This window comes from Lissotriton vulgaris, chromosome 4_1 (genome assembly GCF_964263255.1).
Source record: "Lissotriton vulgaris chromosome 4_1, aLisVul1.2, whole genome shotgun sequence".
Taxonomy (NCBI): domain Eukaryota; kingdom Metazoa; phylum Chordata; class Amphibia; order Caudata; family Salamandridae; genus Lissotriton; species Lissotriton vulgaris.
The window spans coordinates 1,864,414,424-1,864,434,879 of NC_141691.1; the positions used below are offsets into that span (position 1 = coordinate 1,864,414,424).

General features: G+C 47.1%; 1 protein-coding gene across 2 annotated transcripts in view; it reads left to right on the plus strand.

Annotated features, from left to right (window-relative positions):
- Positions 1-6,064, plus strand: part of TBC1D31 (TBC1 domain family member 31) — a 696,792-nt gene extending 690,728 nt beyond the window's left edge. For both annotated transcript variants that reach the window (XM_086966171.1, XM_086966170.1), the window contains exon 22: positions 5,699-6,064. In XM_086966171.1, the coding sequence (XP_086822297.1) occupies positions 5,699-5,844 (146 nt within the window). In that variant the 3' untranslated portion in view covers positions 5,845-6,064. The remainder of the gene's footprint in view (positions 1-5,698) is intronic.
- Positions 6,065-20,456: the final 14,392 nt, after the last annotated feature.

Consider the following 20,456-nt stretch of genomic DNA (forward strand, 5'->3'; position numbering starts at 1 on the left):
GTCCAGAACACACTAATGGACATGCCCTTTGATGGCATTTGCTTCTTTGGCAATAAAGCAGACAGTGCGTTGTAGCGCTTTAAGGACTCCCGGGCTATGGCCAAGTCCTTGGGCCTGTCGGCCACTCTGCCTCCTCCGCCTTCTGCTTTTCGCTCCTTTTGTGGCCACGGAAAGGGTGCCCCACCACGTTCGCAGGGCCACAGGACACAGCAACAACAACTTCAGCGTGGCCTCGGACGTGGGAACCGTCGACGTGGTTCTGGGGGCCAGAGGGCGGGTCAGTCCACCTCCATCCCGCAGCATCCACTACAAAGCCTTCCTAGTCCGGTCTTTCAGGCCCACCAAACACCAGTGGGCGGCAGAATTCGCCATCCTCTCCCCCACTGGTGCAACATCACATCTGACAAGTAGGTGCTGCAAATTGTCCGATTACCCCTCCAGCCATTCCACCTCAGTACCACCGCATGTCGGGGGATCACTTGGCACTTCTCCAGCAGGAAGTTGCGGCCCTCTTGGCCAAGGGGGCCATTGAGCGCTTTTCAACGCCAGAAGTAGGTCGTGGTTGTTACTCCCACTACTTTCTGGTACCTTTAGAACGTCAATCGCTTCCTCCGGGCGGAGAAGTTCAAGTAGCTCATGCTTGCTTAGGTCTTGTCTGCCCTAGATGCGCAAGACTGGATGATAGCGTTGGATTTGCAGGACGCTCATTTTCATATATCCATCCTGCCGACCCTCCAGCGTTACCTGCGATTCACAGTAGGCCACAAGATTTTCAGTTCACCATGCTCCCCTTTGGCCTTACCTGATACCTTCACGAAGGTAATGGCGGTGGTCGCAGCTCATCTGCGCAGATCGAGGTTTCAGTCTTCGCCTATCTTGAAGACTGGTTGTTGAAGGCGGGCTCGCCTCAGACAGTCGTCTCCCACCTCCAGACTACAGCCAACCTCCTGCATCTGCTGGGGTTTTCCATCAATTTGCCGAAGTCTAACCTCATTCCCTCGCAGAAGCTCCTCTTCATCGGAGCGGTTCTGGACTCTGCGCAGTTTCGGGTTTATCCTCCCGAATAGCGAGCCCGATATATTCAGGCTATGATTCCGATCTTTCAGCCTCCATCCCAGGTTTCGGTCAGGATGACCCTCCGGCTACTGGGCCTGATGGCCTCCTGCATCTTGCTAGTGGATCATGCCAGATGGCATATGCGAGCTCTGCAGTGGGACCTGAAGTTCCAGTGGGCACAGCATCAGGGCAACCTGTCCGATCACATCCAGATCTCGTAGGGCACTGCACGACACTTGCAGTGGTGGCTCACAAATCGCAATTGGGTCAATGGCAGATCCCTCTCCCTTCTCCAACCGAAGCACACAGTGGTGACGGATGTGTCCCTCCTGGGATGGGGGTGGCCACATGGGAGAGGTGGAGATTAGAGGCCTCTGGTCTCCAGCGAAGGCCCGGCTCAATATCAACCTTCTGGAGATTCGGGCGATCCGACTTGCACTGAAGGCATTCCTTCCCTCTGTAGTCGAGAGAGTAGTGCAGGTGTTGGGCGGGGTTGGATCGTGGACCCTTTGTCAAGAGGCTCTGCGCCTTTGGACATGGCTGAAACATCAGGGCAAGTCCCTGTTATTCAACACCTGGCAGGTTCTCAAACTCAGCCGTTGGTGCATGATGGATCACGAATGGTGTCTGCACTCGGATGTGGCGCACTGTCTCTTTCAGCAGTGGGGAATGTCTTGGTTAGATCTATTCGCCACCGAAGAGAACGTGCAGTGTCCTTAGTTCTGCGCGTTGGAATTTCCAAGGCAGCACTCACTAGGCACCGCTTTTCATCGCGAGTGGAGTTACGGTCTACTATACGCCTTTCTGCCTATACCACTTCTACCCAGAGTGCTGAAGAAGATCAAGCGCGACCGGGCCCAAGTTATTCTTGTGGCTCCGGACTGGGCTCAAAGAGTATGGTATCCCGAGCTACTCAGCATGGTGATCGATCCCCCGATCCGTCTGCCTGTTCGGAAGGATCTTCTGTCGTAGCAGCAGGGGAGGGTTCTCTATCCCAACCTGTCCAGTCTCCACCTCCTTGCGAGGAGATTGAACAGCGGCAGTTGACGTCTTTCGACCTGCCTCCCGAAGTGTGTGACGTTATCTTGTCAACCAGGCATACCGCCACTAAAACGGTATACGCCTGCAGGTGGAATAAATTTGTGGCATGGCGCACAGCAAAGGCTGTGGATCCCCTTTCTGCCCCTCTTTCAAAGGTCCATCTATTTCTCCTCTCTTTGGCCCAGCAGGGCTCTGCTCCTGGCACTATCAAGGGCTATCTCTCTGCCATTTCAGCCTTTTTACGGCTTCCAGATCAGCCTTCCCTTTTCAAGTCCCCCGTTGTAAATAGATTCTTAAAAGGCATTACTTCTCTTTTCCCTCCTGTTCCTTTCATAATGCCTCAGTGGGACTTGAACCTAGTTCTAACTTATTTGATGTGTGCTCTTTTGAGCCACTTCACAACTCTTCTCTTCGTCTTCTCCCTTTAAAGACTGCTTTCCTGGTTGCCATCACCTCTGCCAGAAGAGTGAGTGAGCTCCAGGCTTTTTCTTCTAAACCTCCTTTTCTGTCAGTCAATCCGAACAAAGTTGTTCTACGGATCTGTCCATCTTTTCTGCCAAAGGTTGTCACTGCCTTTCACATCGGGCAGACCATCACATTGTCCACCTTCTTTCTGCCTCCGCATAATTTTAAAGAGGAATAGAGGCTCCACCGTTTGGACCAAAAACATGAGCTCTCATTCTAGCTCAACCGCACACAACAGTTCCGGGTGAATGACCAGCTCTTTGTTGGCTACGTGGGCACCAAGAAAGTTCGGGCGGTGCATAAGCGCACCATCTCTCCATTGGTCATTCTGTGCATCAAGGCTTGTTATTCTTTGGCTAAAAAGGAGCCTCCGGTGGGGCTACGTGCCCATTCTACTAGGGTGACGGCAACCACTACTGCTTTGGGACGGGGAGTTCCCTTCCATGACATCTATCAGGCAGCTATATGGGCCTCGCTGCACACATTTCCCAAGCATTACTGCCTGGACAGCCAAGTTCGGAGAGATAGCTTCTTTGGCCGGTCTGTTCTCCAGGACTTTCTGGTGTGATCTGGGTTCGCAGACCCACCACCGGGGTTAGTATTGCTGGGGTATCTATTCTAAGGTAAGGAATCTATCGCTACATGTTTCTTTCAGATGCACAAGTTACTTACCTTCGGTAACGATATATCTGTAAGAAACATTAGTAGTGATAGATTCCTTACCGCCCCACCCATCCTCCCAGTTCTGCGAACTGATTTCTAGGGTTAAGGTTATCCCTTTCAGGGCCCTAGTTGATGGCACCAGTGGTCAGTTTCTTGCATGGCTCTGCGTTCCTGGCGCAGAACTTTGTGTACAGAACTGATGTCAGTGCGCGTGGGCGCGTCTAAGTAGCTCCATCAACGTTATCCCGGCGCCAACGACGCACCCAGAGCCGCGCGACGACGCCTACCAGCGTGCAGGGGTACTGCTGACGAAAATTTTCCGGATCCAGTCTGACGCCTGGGGGTAATTCTAAGGTAAGGTATCTATCACTACTAATGTTTCTTACAGATATATTGTTACCGAAGGTAAGTATCTTGTGTTTCTCGGTTAATGGGCAGCTTTGACTTAGAGTGGTCTGTCATTGTTTTTCTTGACCATAGATGGAATCCGAGTCTAAATTTGAGTTTAGAAAAGAGCGCTGCTTCTGTAACCTTCAGCAAACTGGATTGATTTCTGCAGTAGTGTAGTGGTTGAGATGGTTGTGCACGTATGCTTGTGGCTCCGCAGTGTTATCCATGTCAGGTACCATGGAGTGGGTTATGGGTTCATGTTGTTTAATTTGATGCAGTTGGTGACGTGCTGTCATGTTGAGCTCCTGCACATGAGGGTAACTGATTATTTTTGTTGTTCTGGGAAGCCCAGTAGTGCTCAGCAGCTTCCAATGGCCTACCCAGACCTGGACCTAGCCCTGGACAGTAACTGAGACTGCTGTGGTGATGCACTGAGATGAGCTATGAAGGAATGATCTGCAGGGCCATTGAGCCAGCCTTGAGCCGACAGACCCAGCTTGACCCTTTGGTCCCAATACTGTAATGATCTTAGACCTTCAGTAGATGGGTCACAGGACTTTGAGGTAGTCAATGAGACCAGGTATATTCTGGAGGACCTAAGAGGATGCACGAGCAGACAAGTCGCCTGGGGCCTCAGCGCCAAAGGCCGAGATTCTCTGCATCCACACCAGAAGCTGGGGTAGTATAGAGACCTCAACCTGAAGAGCTGGTGCAGTACTAGCTAGGGTCAGTTGGAGTAAGAAGTCGAAGGTTGAGTATTGAGCATGGGCAGTTGGTAGTTGGTACTCCTTCAACTTTGCCCACCCGCCATGCTGCAAGGGCCAGCGTCTCCAATGCAGTGTGATGAGGCTAATGCTAAAGACTGGCAGCTGTTCTTTGGAGCATAAGGCCTGATGGGTATTTGGGGGGAGTTGGTGATGGAGGGAAATATAAGATCACCGGCAGCACAAGCCACATCGGCTCCAGCCAACCGCTTCTGTGCACTGCTTCTGTGCACTGTGTCAGCCGCTGGCCTTTCCCTCGTAGGCTTGCTCAACTTGGCTCTATCCCCTTGGGAACTCCATAGGCACAGGCTCGCCCATGTTGGGGGGGGGGGGGATACATTACTCGGCCAGAGCCCTGTGCCCAGCTCGAACCTCGATTCAGCTGCCTGCACACCGTCATAGAGATGCAGCACTGAACACTGCTTGGAAAATCTTCTAGGCAGAGGTCTTCAAACTGGGTGCCCTAATTCTTCCTGGTCGGGGAGTGGGAGTTGGGCGGGGAGGGACACAGGGGTATTTGGGGTCGCCAGGCACTGTCCAAGAGAATCATCATGCTGATAACAGTGCTTTAATTTTACTGAAAGAAAAAGGGGACAGGAGGCCACTTTGTAATGGTCCATTACTAACATCTTTTGTCATTCATATGACTGGGAGTAGGTGTCAAAGGGGGTGGGTCACTGAATGATACTTTTACACTTTAGTAAAACCTGGTTGACCAGAATCGTATGTTTGCAATCATGTATTTTGGTTGTATTTTTTTTATGGATATATGCAATGCTTAAACTTGTTTACACATATTTAAAGATTGTCTGTGTTATAGAATAATTTGAAGAAAAAAAAAAAGGTTTTATACTGGGGCCACAGTGTTTTTTTTTGTTGTTGGTTTTTCTTTACACCTCAGGCGCTGTGGCATTAAAAATGTTGACGACCACTGCTCTACTCCTGGTGGTGGTGGTGGGTGGGGTTTGGGTGGGGGGGTGGGGTGTTCTGTGGAGGCTGCTTCTCAAGTATGGAATATTCTTTCTTTGATTCCAAAAGCAGAAAAGCTTACTTAAATTTAGAAAACTCTTAAAAACCATGCTGTTTATGTTGATTTTTATGCTGGAGGTTATTCTACAATGGCTATGCAAACTGAACCCTGCCAAGATGCCAACGTCTTAACATTCGCTCTTCAGAGATACTGTAAAATAAATAAATCCTAAATATTAATATTTTCTCCTAATGCTATCTTTCTAAGTGTTATGTTACTTATAACTCACACTTAAGAGATATTTTCTACTTTTGACCGCTTTTAATTGAAACCCGTTTTTCCTTTTAAGTTTCCCTAGACCGTGGAAGAGGCGATTTGGAATGCAGAGAACGTGAACTGATGACGGAAGTGCGGGAACTGCGGAAGAAGCTGGCGGTGCAGGCGCGGGGTCGATACCCCGCACCACCCTTCTCAATGACGACGTGGGCTACGTGAGACTCGAGCTGCACTGGTTAGCGTTGAACCCCAAGACTGCTCAAGTTGTAATTATGAATGACTTTGAAATTGTCCGCTTTTGTACAGCACATTTTAAATTACTTGTAAATTAAAAATGAATAATGTAATATTTTATATGAATGTAGTGTTTTGATTAAATATTTTTTATTACCAAAGAAGTGTTTTATTGTGAAATTAAAAAGGATTTCTAGTAAGAAAACAGCTGTTGTTAATGTCTTGTGTTATTGATTTTGTAATCAGTTGCATAGCTTTTTGCCATAAAGAGTTGTGTTCTTCTTTTACGTGCTGTTCTGATTCAAAGAGTTGTGAATCTTATGGATACAGCTTTGCTTACTCCTTTAGAACTCAGGTTTGTGCCCTACAGTTGACCTGTTGAGCTTTCCCAAAGTGCACCAGGAATCTTTGAGGCCATTTTGCTGAAGATGTTATCGATCATCGTTGACATTCCCCAGAGGGACGGCCTGGCTGTCTGTGGACGTCATCGACGGCGCCCTGCATGGTCACTGCTGAATGAATGGCAATCCGATTCTCCAGCAAGATCCAAAACCGGCCTTTCAAAAAGAGTGCCACATCAAAAGACTACATGCCCTGCCTTTTTATAAAACCCTGTTAGAATAAAAGGCAATGGGAGGCCAATAACTGGAAAGGAGATCCCTGCACCAAGGGCATCCGCAGAAATTTTTTCAGGGTTGGGGCTAACCTAGCAAATGAAGGGGCGTGGCTAATGTTAATCAATAGGGGTTGGGCTAAAATGGCAGACAATCAGGATTCGGTAATGCTCAGGCCAAGCTGAGAAAAAAAAGTGGGGAATTCTGCATTTGAAACTGGACAACAGTTAGAGCACGCTTGAACCCTAAAATTACCCCCCTGGCCCCTTAAAACTCATACATTCCCTGATCCCTAAAATTAGGCCCCTGGCAACCCAAATCCCATAACCGCCCTGACCCCTAAAATTGTCCCCCTGGCACCACAGAACCCATACCCACCCTGAACCCTAAAATTTTCCCTGGTAACCCAAAACCCATACCCACAATGAACCCTAAAATTATCCACCTGGCACCCCAAAACAGATACCCACCCTGAACCCTAAAATTACCCCTCCCCCCCAAACTCATACCGCCATGAACCCTAAAATTAGCTCCCTGGCCCCTTAAAACCCATCCTGCCCTGAACCCTAAAATGGCACCCCAAAACTCATTGCCACTCTGAACCCTAAAATTACCCCCTGGTACCCCAAAGCCCATACTCACCCTGAACCCTAAAATTACCTCCTAGCACACCAAAACCCATTTCCACCATGAACCCCAATATTACCCATGGCTCCCCAGAACCCATACCCGCCCTGAACCCTAAAATTACCCCCGGCACCCTAAAACCCATTCCCAACCTGAACCCTAAAATTACCCCCGGCACCCAAAAACCCATACCCATCCTGAACCCTAAAATTACATCCTGGCACGCCAAAACCCATTACCGCACGGAACCCTAAAATTACCCCCTGGCCCCTTAAAACCCGTACATTCCCTGAACCCTAAAATTACCCCCTGGCACCCCAAAACCCATACCCACAATGAACCCTAAAATTATCCACCTGGCACCCCTAAACCAATACCCTCCCTGAACCCTAAAATTACCCCCCCCCCCAAACTCATACCGCCATGAACCCTAAAATTACCCCCCTGGCCCCTTAAAACCCATCCTGCCCTGAACTCTAAAATGACCCCCTGGCACCCCAAAACTCATTGCCATCCTGAACCCTAAAATTACCCCCTGGTACCCCAAAACCCACACCCACCCTGAACCCTAAAATTACCCCTGGCACCCCAGAACCCTAAAATTATCCCTGGCACACCAAAACTCATACCCACCCAGAACCCTAAAATTATTCCCTGGCACCCAAAAACCCATACCCATCCTGAACCCTAAAATTACATCCTGGCACGCCAAAACCCATTACCACACGGAACCCTAAAATTACCCCCTGGCCACTTAAAACCCATACATTCCCTGAACCCTAAAATTACCCCTGGTAGCCCAGAACCCATATCCACCCTATACTCTAAAATGACCCCCTGGCACCCTAAAACCCATTACAACCCTGAACTCTGAAATTACCCCCTGGCACCCCAAAACCCATACCCACCCTGAACACTAAAATTACCCCACTGGCACCCCAAAAGCTGAACACAACGGGGCAGATTTACAAGCCCCTTGCACCAATTTAGCATCACTGTTAACATGGGAAAAGTGATCCAAAAGTGGGCCAAGGGGCTTGTAAATCTGCCCCTACAAGCTTACACTACATTTGCATAATACGGAGGGGACTGTCCTCCTTGACGTTTCCATGCATGTAAGTCTAGAACACTGTTCACTTAGAGTAACCTAGATATGCAGCCAGTAGGTAATACTGGTGATGCTGTAGAATGCATTAAAGTTACTGGAACTTACTTAAAAACTGCTGCCTGCTCTTCTGATACTATTCAGTGGAGTCGGGCTGATCAGCAGCACTGCTGTCCTGGCATCCAGCCCCTTCCCGAAGGTCTCACTTTCTAGATAGGTGTGGGTCAAATGTATCCTGGTTTCTCCTTGCCAGGGCCTCCTCTACTTCTTCGTTGGTGCCCTTGTATGCAAAAAGAGACAGATCCATGGCATGTTCACCATTTATCTGTTGAGCAGCACCGTGGATGTGTATTCCATACAAGTGCACAGACAGCAGGGGGAAAGGGATGGCAGTGCAGGTGACGCTTTTCCTTTGTAAAGTCCTTCCTGCTGGCGTCTTAGCCCAGGGTTTGCTGTCTGTGCACTTGTATGGAATACACATCTATACAAGTGCAGACCGCAAACCCTGGGCTATGACACCAGCAGAAATTCCTATACAAAAGAAAAGCGTCACCTGCATTGGCCATCCCTTTTTCCCTGCTGTGCACATCTTCCCACTCCCACCCCATGACGAGGCAGCTAGAAGTGGCGATTTGTCATTCTGAGGGGTGTGAATGTTATGAGAATGACCAGAGGTACTATGGGGGTGGGTGCGTTGGTGTGAGGGTTACACCAGATGAAACGACGGATAGGAGCAGAGATTTGAAACCCTGGCTATCTTACGGGCGGGGCGTTCTGAACCAATGAACTACAGCCCAGCCCTGTAATAACCATCTCCATTCGCCCTTCTCATTCTAAAACGTGATTTTATGTTTGTTGTTTATATGCAAATGTTACTTAAGTCATCATGCAGCACTGGCAGCTGTGAGGTGACCAGTAACGCGTTGCATGTCGGTCTTGTTGTTTTACTTCTTCCACCCTGTATGAAGGACTACAGATACCAGGCTTCAAAGAGTGGAGGTGGCTGTCATGGAAGAACTGAAGAGTTCTAATAAAAGTGTTAGTGGCGGTTCGAAGCGAGTTTGTGACACTATGTGCTTGTGTGAGGACACAGTACTTACCAAACATACTTGCATCACAATCTGAATTTAGGGCACTTTCCTCTCGTTCCTTGTAGTCTCAGTTGCTGAGGCACGGGTGTAAGGAGCGGTGTATGACAGAAGGGGTGGAACTTGGAAGGCACAGCAGAGTGTTTAATTCAGGCGTGCAACGCCCATTGCACTCAAAGGGCTTCAGCTCCCCCTCGTCGTGTGTGTCAGCCCGGCTGAGACAGCTTCCCGGGCACACACACAGCTACACCCGAGTACTTCACAGGTCTTTAAAAGACCATTTACTTGTTAATGAGGCTTTGTTGTGTTTTCACCCCTTCTTAGAGCCCCTGCATCTCCACTCTGCATATGGCTGGATGAATTAGCACCCCCACCCCCCTGAAATTTGACTCTGGTTGCTCCTCTGTTTAAAGTAGGTAGAGGTAGGAGTGCGACAAGTTGACATGAGGTTTAAAAGAGGGGTGAACGAGGGATTGAAGACGCCGCGTGGTGATGGTCATCTGCAGCGGGGGCAAGGAGGGGCACTCCAAGGTGGGCAAGCGCCCCTCCTTGTCCCCCCCATCACCCCCCCGCGGATGCCCATGCCCTGCACATATCTCCTGCTGAGGTGTTGTATGTGGTTTGTACTGCAAGGGCTGCTCGCCCCCTCCCTTCTCTCCTCAGGTTCTGAGCAGTGGGTATTGTATGTGCCCTGAAACGTTTTTGCCTTTTTGTCAGCTTTCAGTGCCCCGCATTAGGAATTATGAGGTTTTCCCTTATCGTTTGCCCTCGACACCAACCAAACCACCCCACGCCGACCGCCTCCCCTAATTTCTGGGTTCTTTAATTCAACTATGTCATTTCACCTGAGTGTAGCTGTCACAACACCCCAAAACAGCTAGATCAGCATGTTGGTGCATGAAACTAGATTTTCTTGGTGGGACGCAAAATGGCATTTTTAGCATTTGTGTAACACACTTTATGAAGCCAAAATATTAGGACCCTGCTTATCATTAATTTCTTATCAGCATCTGTACAGGTGAGGTGGCTTCCACTTGTATGAAACGGCCTCGGTTGTTTTAAAATGAAATTGATGCGGTTGTAATCACAATGCCAGGGAGTAACGGAAAAGTTAGGGAGAAAAAGCCAAGCCTCGACCCTTACGCAGCATCAGGGAACACCGCTAAAGTGGAGAGGAAAAACATTCCAAACTAAGCAACATCTATCATGTCTATGCACAGGGAACATTTGTGTTTACATTTTTAGCTTTTTTGTGAGAACTGTATGAGAAAATATGTTTATTCTTTATAAAAAAAAATATATAATAGAGTTTAAAAACAACAAATGGGATCTTTGCCTATGCTTGTCTCTTTCCAGGATCTGGAGAGAGACCAGCACAGGCAAAGTCCGTAGGCCTGGCTTTAAAGACCATAGACAAACATGCATGAGCCAATGTTGTTTACATTATCGTGTGTTCTCATTAAAGCCACATCTGTTGGCTTTGGCAGTGCTTGGATTTCACTAATGTACCTCTTACAATGAAGTATTACTCAAGGAGTCCCACATGAATCATACATAAGTCATGGAGAGTGTGGAAGAGTGGCTTAGTATAAGGTGCACACTTATTGAAATGATGCACCTTGCACTAATCCAGGCAACCCTTATGGTGGTTTTAGTGCTCTTTGATCACCATAAAAAGCACTTAAAGTGGTAGCTCTGGAGATAAGGCTTACCTTGAAGGAGTGTTAAGCTGCTTGTTTTACCAGTTTAACCTTAGGATACAAGTTAACTGGCAGGAAACCATACAGTGCGTATATAAAAATACTTCTATTCATTACACAACATTCACTAACAATTTGGTATGTCTCCTACCTGGAGATATCAACACAAATACAGAATAATACTTCAATTGCAATAAGGTAAGTCACCCAAAATACAGTGGTCTCCAGGGAGAGACCAGACCACATGTTAAGGAAGTAGAATGCAAACTACAGAAGAGGACGGGACTTGGACCAGAAGACCCAGATGAACCGGGGACCCAAGGAATCACCCAAGGTAAGTACCCAGGAACCCCACGGAGGATGTGTGCAGAATGTAGGCATAGCCGCTTGACCAATGAAAGTCAACGGAGAGGTCGTGGTTGCAGTTTTGCAGTGGATAGACCCTTCCCAGAGGACCCCAAAGAATTCTATTGGAGTACAGAAGGTTGGAGAGTCACCCCCAGCTGTGGATGCCCTTGAGACCTGGTTAGCTATGCCAGGGAAGCCAGGTGCATAGGGATGATGAGACGTCGAAAACATCCTTATATGGCAATGGAAGACTTGGAGAAAAGTGCCTCAGGAGACAAAGGTGAAAAACACTAGTGGAATCCAAGGGTGGATTCTTGAAATGAAGAACTTGTAGGCAGATGGAACATAGTCTATGGTACTCAGCAGCGACCAGGAGGCACAGAAGTGCAATGCCCACCAATGTCAGACAGTTCAAAAGTGTTGACGGTTACCGTGTCGCTGCAGCTGTGAGGACCAGGCGACACCAAGGAAGACCAGGAACTGTGCATGAGCTGTCCCACATTGGTGACTAGGTGGTCGGTGTACGGCTGGAGCACAAACAAGCCTTGGTAGCCGCAACTGTTGTGGAGAGCGAAGAAGGTGCAATGTAGGGACTAGCAAGGTTCAAGAGGCTCACCAACAGCATTAGAGTCAGAGTAGGCTCCAAGCAAGCGAATGAGCGCACTGAAGCAGGAGGAGATCCTCAGAAGGACTCACAGGCCAAAGGCACAGGAGACGCAAAAGGACCTTGAGCAGCTCACCAAGAAGGAAGGCCCACTAGTGCACAGGGGTCCGGTTCCGATAAGGGATACTGGCCTCAAAATTGCAGAGAGGACAGGTCAGGCCTCAAAGGAGTTGAAGAACCACCACCTGTGTTGCTGGGCCTCAGGAAGTCCGTGGGACCACAGGAGCAGCAGACCGGTCAGTTTGGTTGTGGTGCCTGCAGATGCAGGTGAGTTACTCCATCACTCCAAGAGAGATTACTTCAGGTTTCCTTGATGCCCACAGGTCTGTCAAAAAACCTGCATGAAGCACAGACACAGATGGCAAAGTAGACTTGCAAAACATGGAGACCAGAAGCAGTAGGAGTCTTCCTTGATGCAGTCTCGGTTCCAGGATAAGTCCAAGTGTCTAGATGGTTGAAGAATGGCATGGTTTCAGTCTTGAGTATTGTCTTACGATGAATCTAGAGACCCACCCACAGGTACGTTTTTAAGTACCTTAAGGTAAGGGTTGGAACAACTCAAGGGTCCCACCCAGAGGAGGGGCTGGACAGAGGGGAGGATACTCCCATGTCCTTTGTCCAGTTTTGCACCACCAGAGACAAGGGTTCCCTTGAACTGACTCAAACTGGAGTATGCAAGGAGGGCACCTAATGTGTCTTTCAAAGCAGTCTGGTGGTGCTGGCGAGCGCCCCCACCCCAATTCACTAAGTCCTGTCTAGGAGGTGGTCACACCTCCCTGCGACAGGAACCCTATTGTTCTACCTTCCCCTGCTTGAGCTTAGCTCAGCAGCAGGAGGGCAGTAGCACTAGCTTGCTGTCAGACCCTGAAAGGCTGTTACCGGGAGTACAGTAGGGGTACCCTAGGGGAGCCCCCAGTACATGGGAACATACTTCGAACACTGGAATCTGTGCTTGGGTATGAATCCAACATGTTTGATACCAAACATTACCGGGTTCTGGGCAGCCACTATATAGTTGGACATATCGTAATGACTGTTGTCCAATATATGTATTAAAATGGCTGACCGTACTTACAAAGCCTGGAGAATCGACTCCGGGGTCTGTAGGGGTGTCCTTCTCATGCAGGGTCATCCCCACACTTATAACCAAGCACCCTGCCCTCAGTACTGAGGAGCCTGCCATAGGGGTGAAATATAGGTTTTAAGTGTTGTGACCACAGATATAAGGTAACATCTGTTGTGAGAGGAGCAAGCACCAACTCACGCACGCTGCAGTGGCAGGCTTGGAATCACTGTTTTTAGTGGACTTACATACATGGCACAACACATGTTGTAGCCCAAGGGAGATCCCTGGTGTACCCTGAATTCCTTAGTACCATATACTAACGACTTACAAGGGTACACCTTAGCCAATTGTAGATGTACAAAAGCAGTTACTATGGTCAATTTAGGGAGAAAGTGTTGTAAATGAAAGATCTTCTGTAGCCAGGTGATGTATAGAAATATATTGAAGATTTATTCATAAGTTAACAGCCTCAGGAAGAATACTGGAAGATGTTAGGTCCATGTGATGCCCCAACAGGAGCAGCCTCTGTCCTGCTCAGCCTGCACACTCCAACTAACTCACAACCTCACCAGGCACCCATCATTCCACGACATCAATCATCCAATATTCCAGACATCTCCAAGCACACCAACACTCATTCTGGCTGAGCAGTAGATAAGAGTTACATAGGCAAGGGGAAAGGCAACAGTGGATCATAACACATCCCCCTTCCTAAGGAAACCAAAACACAACTAGAATAATTAAAAGTACATAAGGCAATCAAAATAGAGATTACATTAGATTGTAAAAGATGCATGAAATACATTGAGCAAATGAATCAAGGACACATAGAACAAATGAAATGCATGACAATTCATAATGCCAACGAAATCACACACCTAGAATCAGAATGAAAGAGTTCCAAGAAAAGCATTAGGCTTAGACAGTACTAGAATATTCAAGTCAAACATTACATGAGAAAAACCATAAAAGCTTTGTAAACTCATATCAAGGTAAAACCAGAGAAGCTTCGCAAGAAGGTGTCTTCTCCAACACAATCTCATCAGGGATAACCTTTAAGATAAGCTTCGTAAGAAGGTGTCTTCTCCTAACACAGTCCAAACAGGGAAAACCTTTCACCCACACAGGTGACAAACTCATATAAGGTACACACAGAGAAGCTTCATAAGAAGGTGTCTTCTCCTAAAACCTTTCACCCACACAATCTAACAGTACGGGACACCAACACAATCATATCAACAAATAACCACAAATAAGTGGTTGATAAACCAAAGGCTACAGAAAACTAGGGTTAAAAATAGTGTGAGACCTTACACTCACACAGAGTATATTGACAACCACGCACACTAAGGTAACCAGGAACACAACACACTCACCTCCCCTTTTCCATACAATAGTAGAGGCATAGGCATTACGAGGGTAAACACTCCTCCCTCCCCCCCCCCCCTCCCCCCCACCACCACCAAAACAGTGTTTAATATAACTGCAAGACTTGGGATAACACATACTTAATTCCTCCTTCTGTATACTATTATACTTTTGATGGGAACCTGCACACAACACTCTAAATATTTTTAAAGAGCTTCACAGTCATGAGAACAATAAAGAATGTTAGTATGGCAATAGACATCATGGAAATAACATAAATGTCACACTTGAGAAGATTAGCAAAACAGTCAAAATGACTGGTGAGCGACTTCTCACCCGAGAACTTCCATCCATGAAGTCCTTATTAATGGCACAGCATCTGCAGTTCAGCTCTCATCAAACCTCGTCGACAGTAGGGACATAGAGAAGGTTCCTTCCAGTTTAGTCAAACTTTTGTGAGACAAAATCATGCTTTTTTTTCCTACCGAAGAATGCAAACAAGATGACCGGGGATATCACGCTTTACACCATTTTTAATCCCCGGTCATGACGGCAACGTTTGAATTAAGTTAAAAACGTGGTTGGCAGTAATCTTCCTGTGCTGTTTCCAAGCACAAAATGGCTGCACATTTGTTACGTTGGGCTGGATGGCTCCAGGCCTCCTTATGCACCAAAACATCAACCACCGCCAAAATCCCTTTTGAACAAACATCATAGAGGACAGAAAGGAAGCTTCGCAGAATAGCTGAAAACAATGGTAAGTGTGCACAAGCTATATGTGTTCACGTGGCACCTTTTGAATGCTTATGAGCAGTTCAACTGTCAAAGGGCAACTATACATAAAGTAAATGTAAATTCCCAAACCATATAAATGTTGTTCCATAGATAACAAGTTGGTTTGTCAGTTTTTTTTTCTAGTGACGGACACTCCCACTCTCGCATAAAAGCAGTCGTCCCATCAAACACGTGTAGGTTCAAACTCCCCGGTATACCCGTAGACCTCCACAAACGTGCACACAGGGGAATGGCTACAGTAGATCATAACAGAAAGCACAGTGGCTGGGGTCCTAATTAGCAGGATCCCAGTCAGACTATGCCAAAAACAGATATATCAAGCAAAAAGTGGGGGGTAACAATGACAGCTAATCCTACTTTCCTACAGTAATGCAGACCCTTCTTGGGTGAAATGTAGCCTCTGCTGACTGGTAGACGTTAGCTGCTGGCTGGGGTCGGAGCAGAGATTATTAGGGGGCTGTGGATCAAAAGAGCAACAGGAGCTTTCAAAGCTGTAAGGGAGAAGAAAGAGGAGGGGGCTACGTACAGCTTTCCCACGTGGGAGAAGAAATGTCGGTGTGGATGTAATCTGGTGCTATTGTTAGGGTACTTTGAATCAGGTGCTCATTGCAACAGTGCCTGTGCTCCTGAAGACTTCAGACGCCGCTCGCACCCCAGCAGTGGGCACCGTGGTAAGCAGCGGTACAGATACAAACCACCTAGTGCTGGGGACGAGTAGCTCAGATGTTTCACCAGTCTCCACCTGCAAAGCATCACTATTCACTTTACTGTGATATTTTTGGGTTTACATTCCTGTTTCCTTAGAATACTTTCCCTAAGGGAAGGGTGTAAGCTTCGCATATGCATCACATTGTTTTATGCTTTTTGTTTTGTTGAACAGACGTCCAAACTCTGTCTGTAATTTGTTCTCTGCGTGTTTTATTGTGCATAGACTGCAGAACTTGTTCTCATGCCGGACTGAATGTTTCTGTGGCTCTGTCTTTCAGTGTGGCCTTGCCTGCTGATACTGGTGGCTTGGGGATCTCTCAGAGGCTTCAGCACCAGGGATAGTTCCGCGTGTCTCTTTGTATGGGTACCCCAGCTCTGGGTGAAGGGCAGGTTAGCCACTGTGCTATTCCTGAGTCGTGTGCATGTCCTGCAGTTTAGTGTCCTACATAGATGGTGTCATTGAGAAGGACAAATGGGCCCAGCAGCATGTGGCCAACAACTACCACTAGGAAGGAACACTTTTCATGCTCTCTTGCATTGTTGGTCAGAGAAGCTACTGCTATTAATCTTTCATACTGCTGATTCTAAGGGCATTGCTATGTTAAAATGTAAGGTGTGCAGTGCACCCTCTGACTCCCTAACAACATTTACTACCTGTCCTTCAATGAAAGAAAAAGAACAGTTATTTACCATAGTCTAAGTTGACGTTTGTGACATCTTCAACAAGTTCTGTCTTTTTAGACGACAGCATATGAAAGGTACATGTTCCAGAACATAATATAATATTGGCTGAGAAAAGTCGTGACCAGCTGAGCATGTCACAGACGATGGGGCGTCTTTTGGCACATGTGCAGGGCACCAGCTCACCTGCCAAATTATGATGACTTGAAGCCAGCAGGTAGATTCCAGCTCTTCACAGTGAAAGTGACTGTGCGAGGATCACACTAAGAATAGAAATCTAAGTTGACAAAAGGAGTATGATATATTGTTGTTTACAGGACAAATTGTTAGTTAAAAATTATAAGGAAATAGAAAAAGAAGCCATTATTCAATGTGACTCCTTGTTTATGGTGCACAGTGTATGATGATGAGGTGTAGTAAGTCCAAGAAATGGCTGCCGAGTGGATGTGACTCATGCATGGGCGTCGTTTAGGAGGGCACCAGCGGTGGCCGCTGCGACTGCTGGCTTACCCCTTGCAACCCCTGGCCTGAGTGGCTAAATCAGTGCCTGGAACACAGGGGCACCTCTTCCTAATGGACGCCGGCTGGGGCTCTACTTTCCTTTTTTTTCTGTCACTTTTTATTATATGTAATTATGTTATTCACTATTAGTATAATTAAAATGGACTACAGTTAGCTGGACGTTGGTCCTAACTGGCATCTAAGGTAAGTATAACATGCTTTTAAATGTATGTTTTATGTAGGATTGCAGGTGAGTGTTAGTGAGAGAGTATGTGAATGTGTGTGTATGCGTAAGCATGTGTTTGTGAGTCAAAGTTAAGGTAACTTGCAATGTAATGTCACTTCCGCTACACCTGGCATTTTGGTGAATGGACGCCCATGGGCTCATGTGGCTTAGACTTGTGTGGCCCGTCCTGGATTTTTAGCAAAACAAGCATTTTTGGACTTATATTCACACTATTCCAAAGAATGGACTGGTCCTTAAAATTCCGCTGGCTGCATTAAAGGCATCACTAAACATAAGCATCGTTCTGAAGCTACAATATGCATTATAGCTTATCACCCCAGCCTGTCTTGCCAGTGTCCAATGTAAACAATTGTGCGTGTCACTCATAGGCCCTTGTAGACTTGTTTGTACTAATCCATTGCATCGCGTGCCTGATTGAGCCCATTCTTCCTTATAACAAAACAAAGGATTTAGAGTGCAAGAAAATGGTCATATTCCAAAGGGTTACAGGTGAGTGATCGTCTAGAAGTACGCCTGGTCTGTTGAGGTTCTTTTAGTGGCATTTATAGACCATAATATTGCACTAAACATAGTAATTTGAAGGATGCGATGACTCATAAATCGTGTCACACACAGGGCAGTGAAAAGTCACACATAGTGACCCTGAAAACCGGGAATGTCAAATATAAGCGAACAGAAAACTTGGCAGCCTTCGGTGGATAGTTTGGTAGATATTAAGCTATGTTTAAAGTTCTTTTTTTTCTTTTAAAGTGCTTCGCCCATGAAAAATGATATGCCCATATTACACAAGCATGAATTCTTCAGACCACGAATGGAATGTCAACGCACCGCGATAGATGTATTTTTGTCAGGTGTTAAACTACCAGCACCCGTAGATGGCAGTGTTGTACCACTTTATTCAAATCGTCACCTGGGAACATTGCTAGTAGCTGCATTCTAATTTATGCTTCGTTTATATCCTGAGAAATAGAGAGAAAACATGGTTCCCCAAAGGTGAAAGAAGGAAATATGCTTGGTTTACGATGCACAATTTGCTAAACTTCATGAAGGAAGGCCTAATTCTAATAAAGTTATGGATGCAAATCATTTGCCTTTTATTAAACAGCAGCAAAACCCTGTACTTCGATTGACCCCTAGGTAGCAAATGCGACCAATAGAAATACATAAAACGGCAGGCTCTATCCCAGCCTGCTTTGCAGTGAACAAGTCGTGTGTTCGGGCGGCTGATGCAGACCGAGAACCTTTACAGACAGACAGAAAGACCGACACACACACACAAACACACACAATTACGAAAGGAAGCTCTATTTCTGAAAATTCAAAAGCCATATACACACAAAGAAAATGGGAGAAAAAAGTGACAATGAGATTTAAACGGAGATCTAAATTTACAGATGTGGTCTGTGCCGGCTGGACCCGGGTCTGGCAGAGCACATTACAATAGGAAATGTTACACCAGATAGGGAGGCATACATACAGGCCAGGTTACATAAGTTCACAGGAAAAGAGGCACTCTTCTATTCACAAATAGTAACGTTATGTAGGGGTACTTAACTTAGGTGATTTTGGCTCAGTGGGACTTTGATGTTCTTCGTGGATGATTTGAATGAAGGACTCGTGCATACCTCTGGAGTGATCAAGTTCCAGATTCTGGGACATAAAACTTAAAATTGGGCTCATATAGTGATGAGCCATACACATACAAAAGGAAGGTGCATCCTCTATTTGTAAGTTTAGAGTTTGTTGACTGGCGCCACACATCCACATAGGATGGTGTAGCATCCTGCTACAATAACCACAGACACCATGGATTGCTATCACTGGAGCTTTATTACTGCACATCCATCCTCGTCCCTGTCCCTACTCTAACTGTCCCCTTCCTGTGTCCGCTCCTCCTCTTCCTCTGGCCCCCTGGCTCCACCCACTCCCAACCACTAGTATGCTAACATCATGACATCTCCCCCCTTTGTGACAAAACAAAAAACAAACATACTGACTTCTCAGTCCGTCTCCACGATCAGTCTCTTGAGTGGATGTATGTCACGATGAGGTCGTGGCGACCCGGCTCTCGGACTATTATTACTTAGTGTCTCAATGATCGAAGCAGTGTTCTCACGATCATCTGAGTGCAGTTCATCCGAACTGGGCGTGTCCATTTCACTCATCAGGAGTCCGGAGGTATCCTGTGACAGCTTCTCAAACTGCTCGGACTCCGCCGTCAACATAGTTTCTTTCCTCTTCATGATTGCCAGTGGTTCGTCTTTGAATAGACAAGCTCTATTGCTGATGTCTGGAGAGATGGAGCCTTCTGTGTCTGAGGTGCTTTTAGCAAGCTCAGTTTGATATCGGCAGTCTGTCCTCCTTTGTGGCTCCTGCTCATGTGACGATCGGCCTCTCTTCCAAAGGGATGTTATCCTAGTTCCCTGGCGAGTGTCTCCATGTATTTTTACTTCCTTTTGCTTTGTCAGGTCAAGAACAACACTGTCTTCCTGTTTCGAGTCTGGGATGCCAGCCGGTGGGGTATGAACGGTGGAGGTCATCTGGGTATGACTTGGAGATTGATTTGCTGTCTCGGGTTGTCTCTCCCACACCCGCTCGCGCCTAGACCACACAGACCCTGGAACCGGCTGAATATTTGCGTGTCTTGTTCTCATCCGATGATGCTTTGGCTCTCCTGACATGTCTTGCTTCCTTTGCAGATCGACTGGTTTGTCCGTTATTATTTGGGTGCTAATGGCCACGATGTCTGACTCCATTTTATGGGACCAGGACCAGGGCCTTCGAGTCAACCTTGCTGCCCCTACCCGGGGTGACGGTGTAGTATTAGTGTCGCGATGCACCTGTGCTCGATGTGACAGGTTGTCTGGTGGAGTGATCGAGTGTGCATTGACATTGGCGTGGGACACGTCGCTCTTGACGGGAAGAGTGTCCCTTGGTTCGCTGATGTGTTCAGGTGCTTGGTTCCATGGCCGTTGTCGGGACCACGACCCTGTCGACTCAAAGCATCGGACCGAAATGCTATCTGAATCAGAGGAGTTCTCCCTCACTTCCCTCTGAGAATGTTTCTTTAAGAATGCTGCGCGTG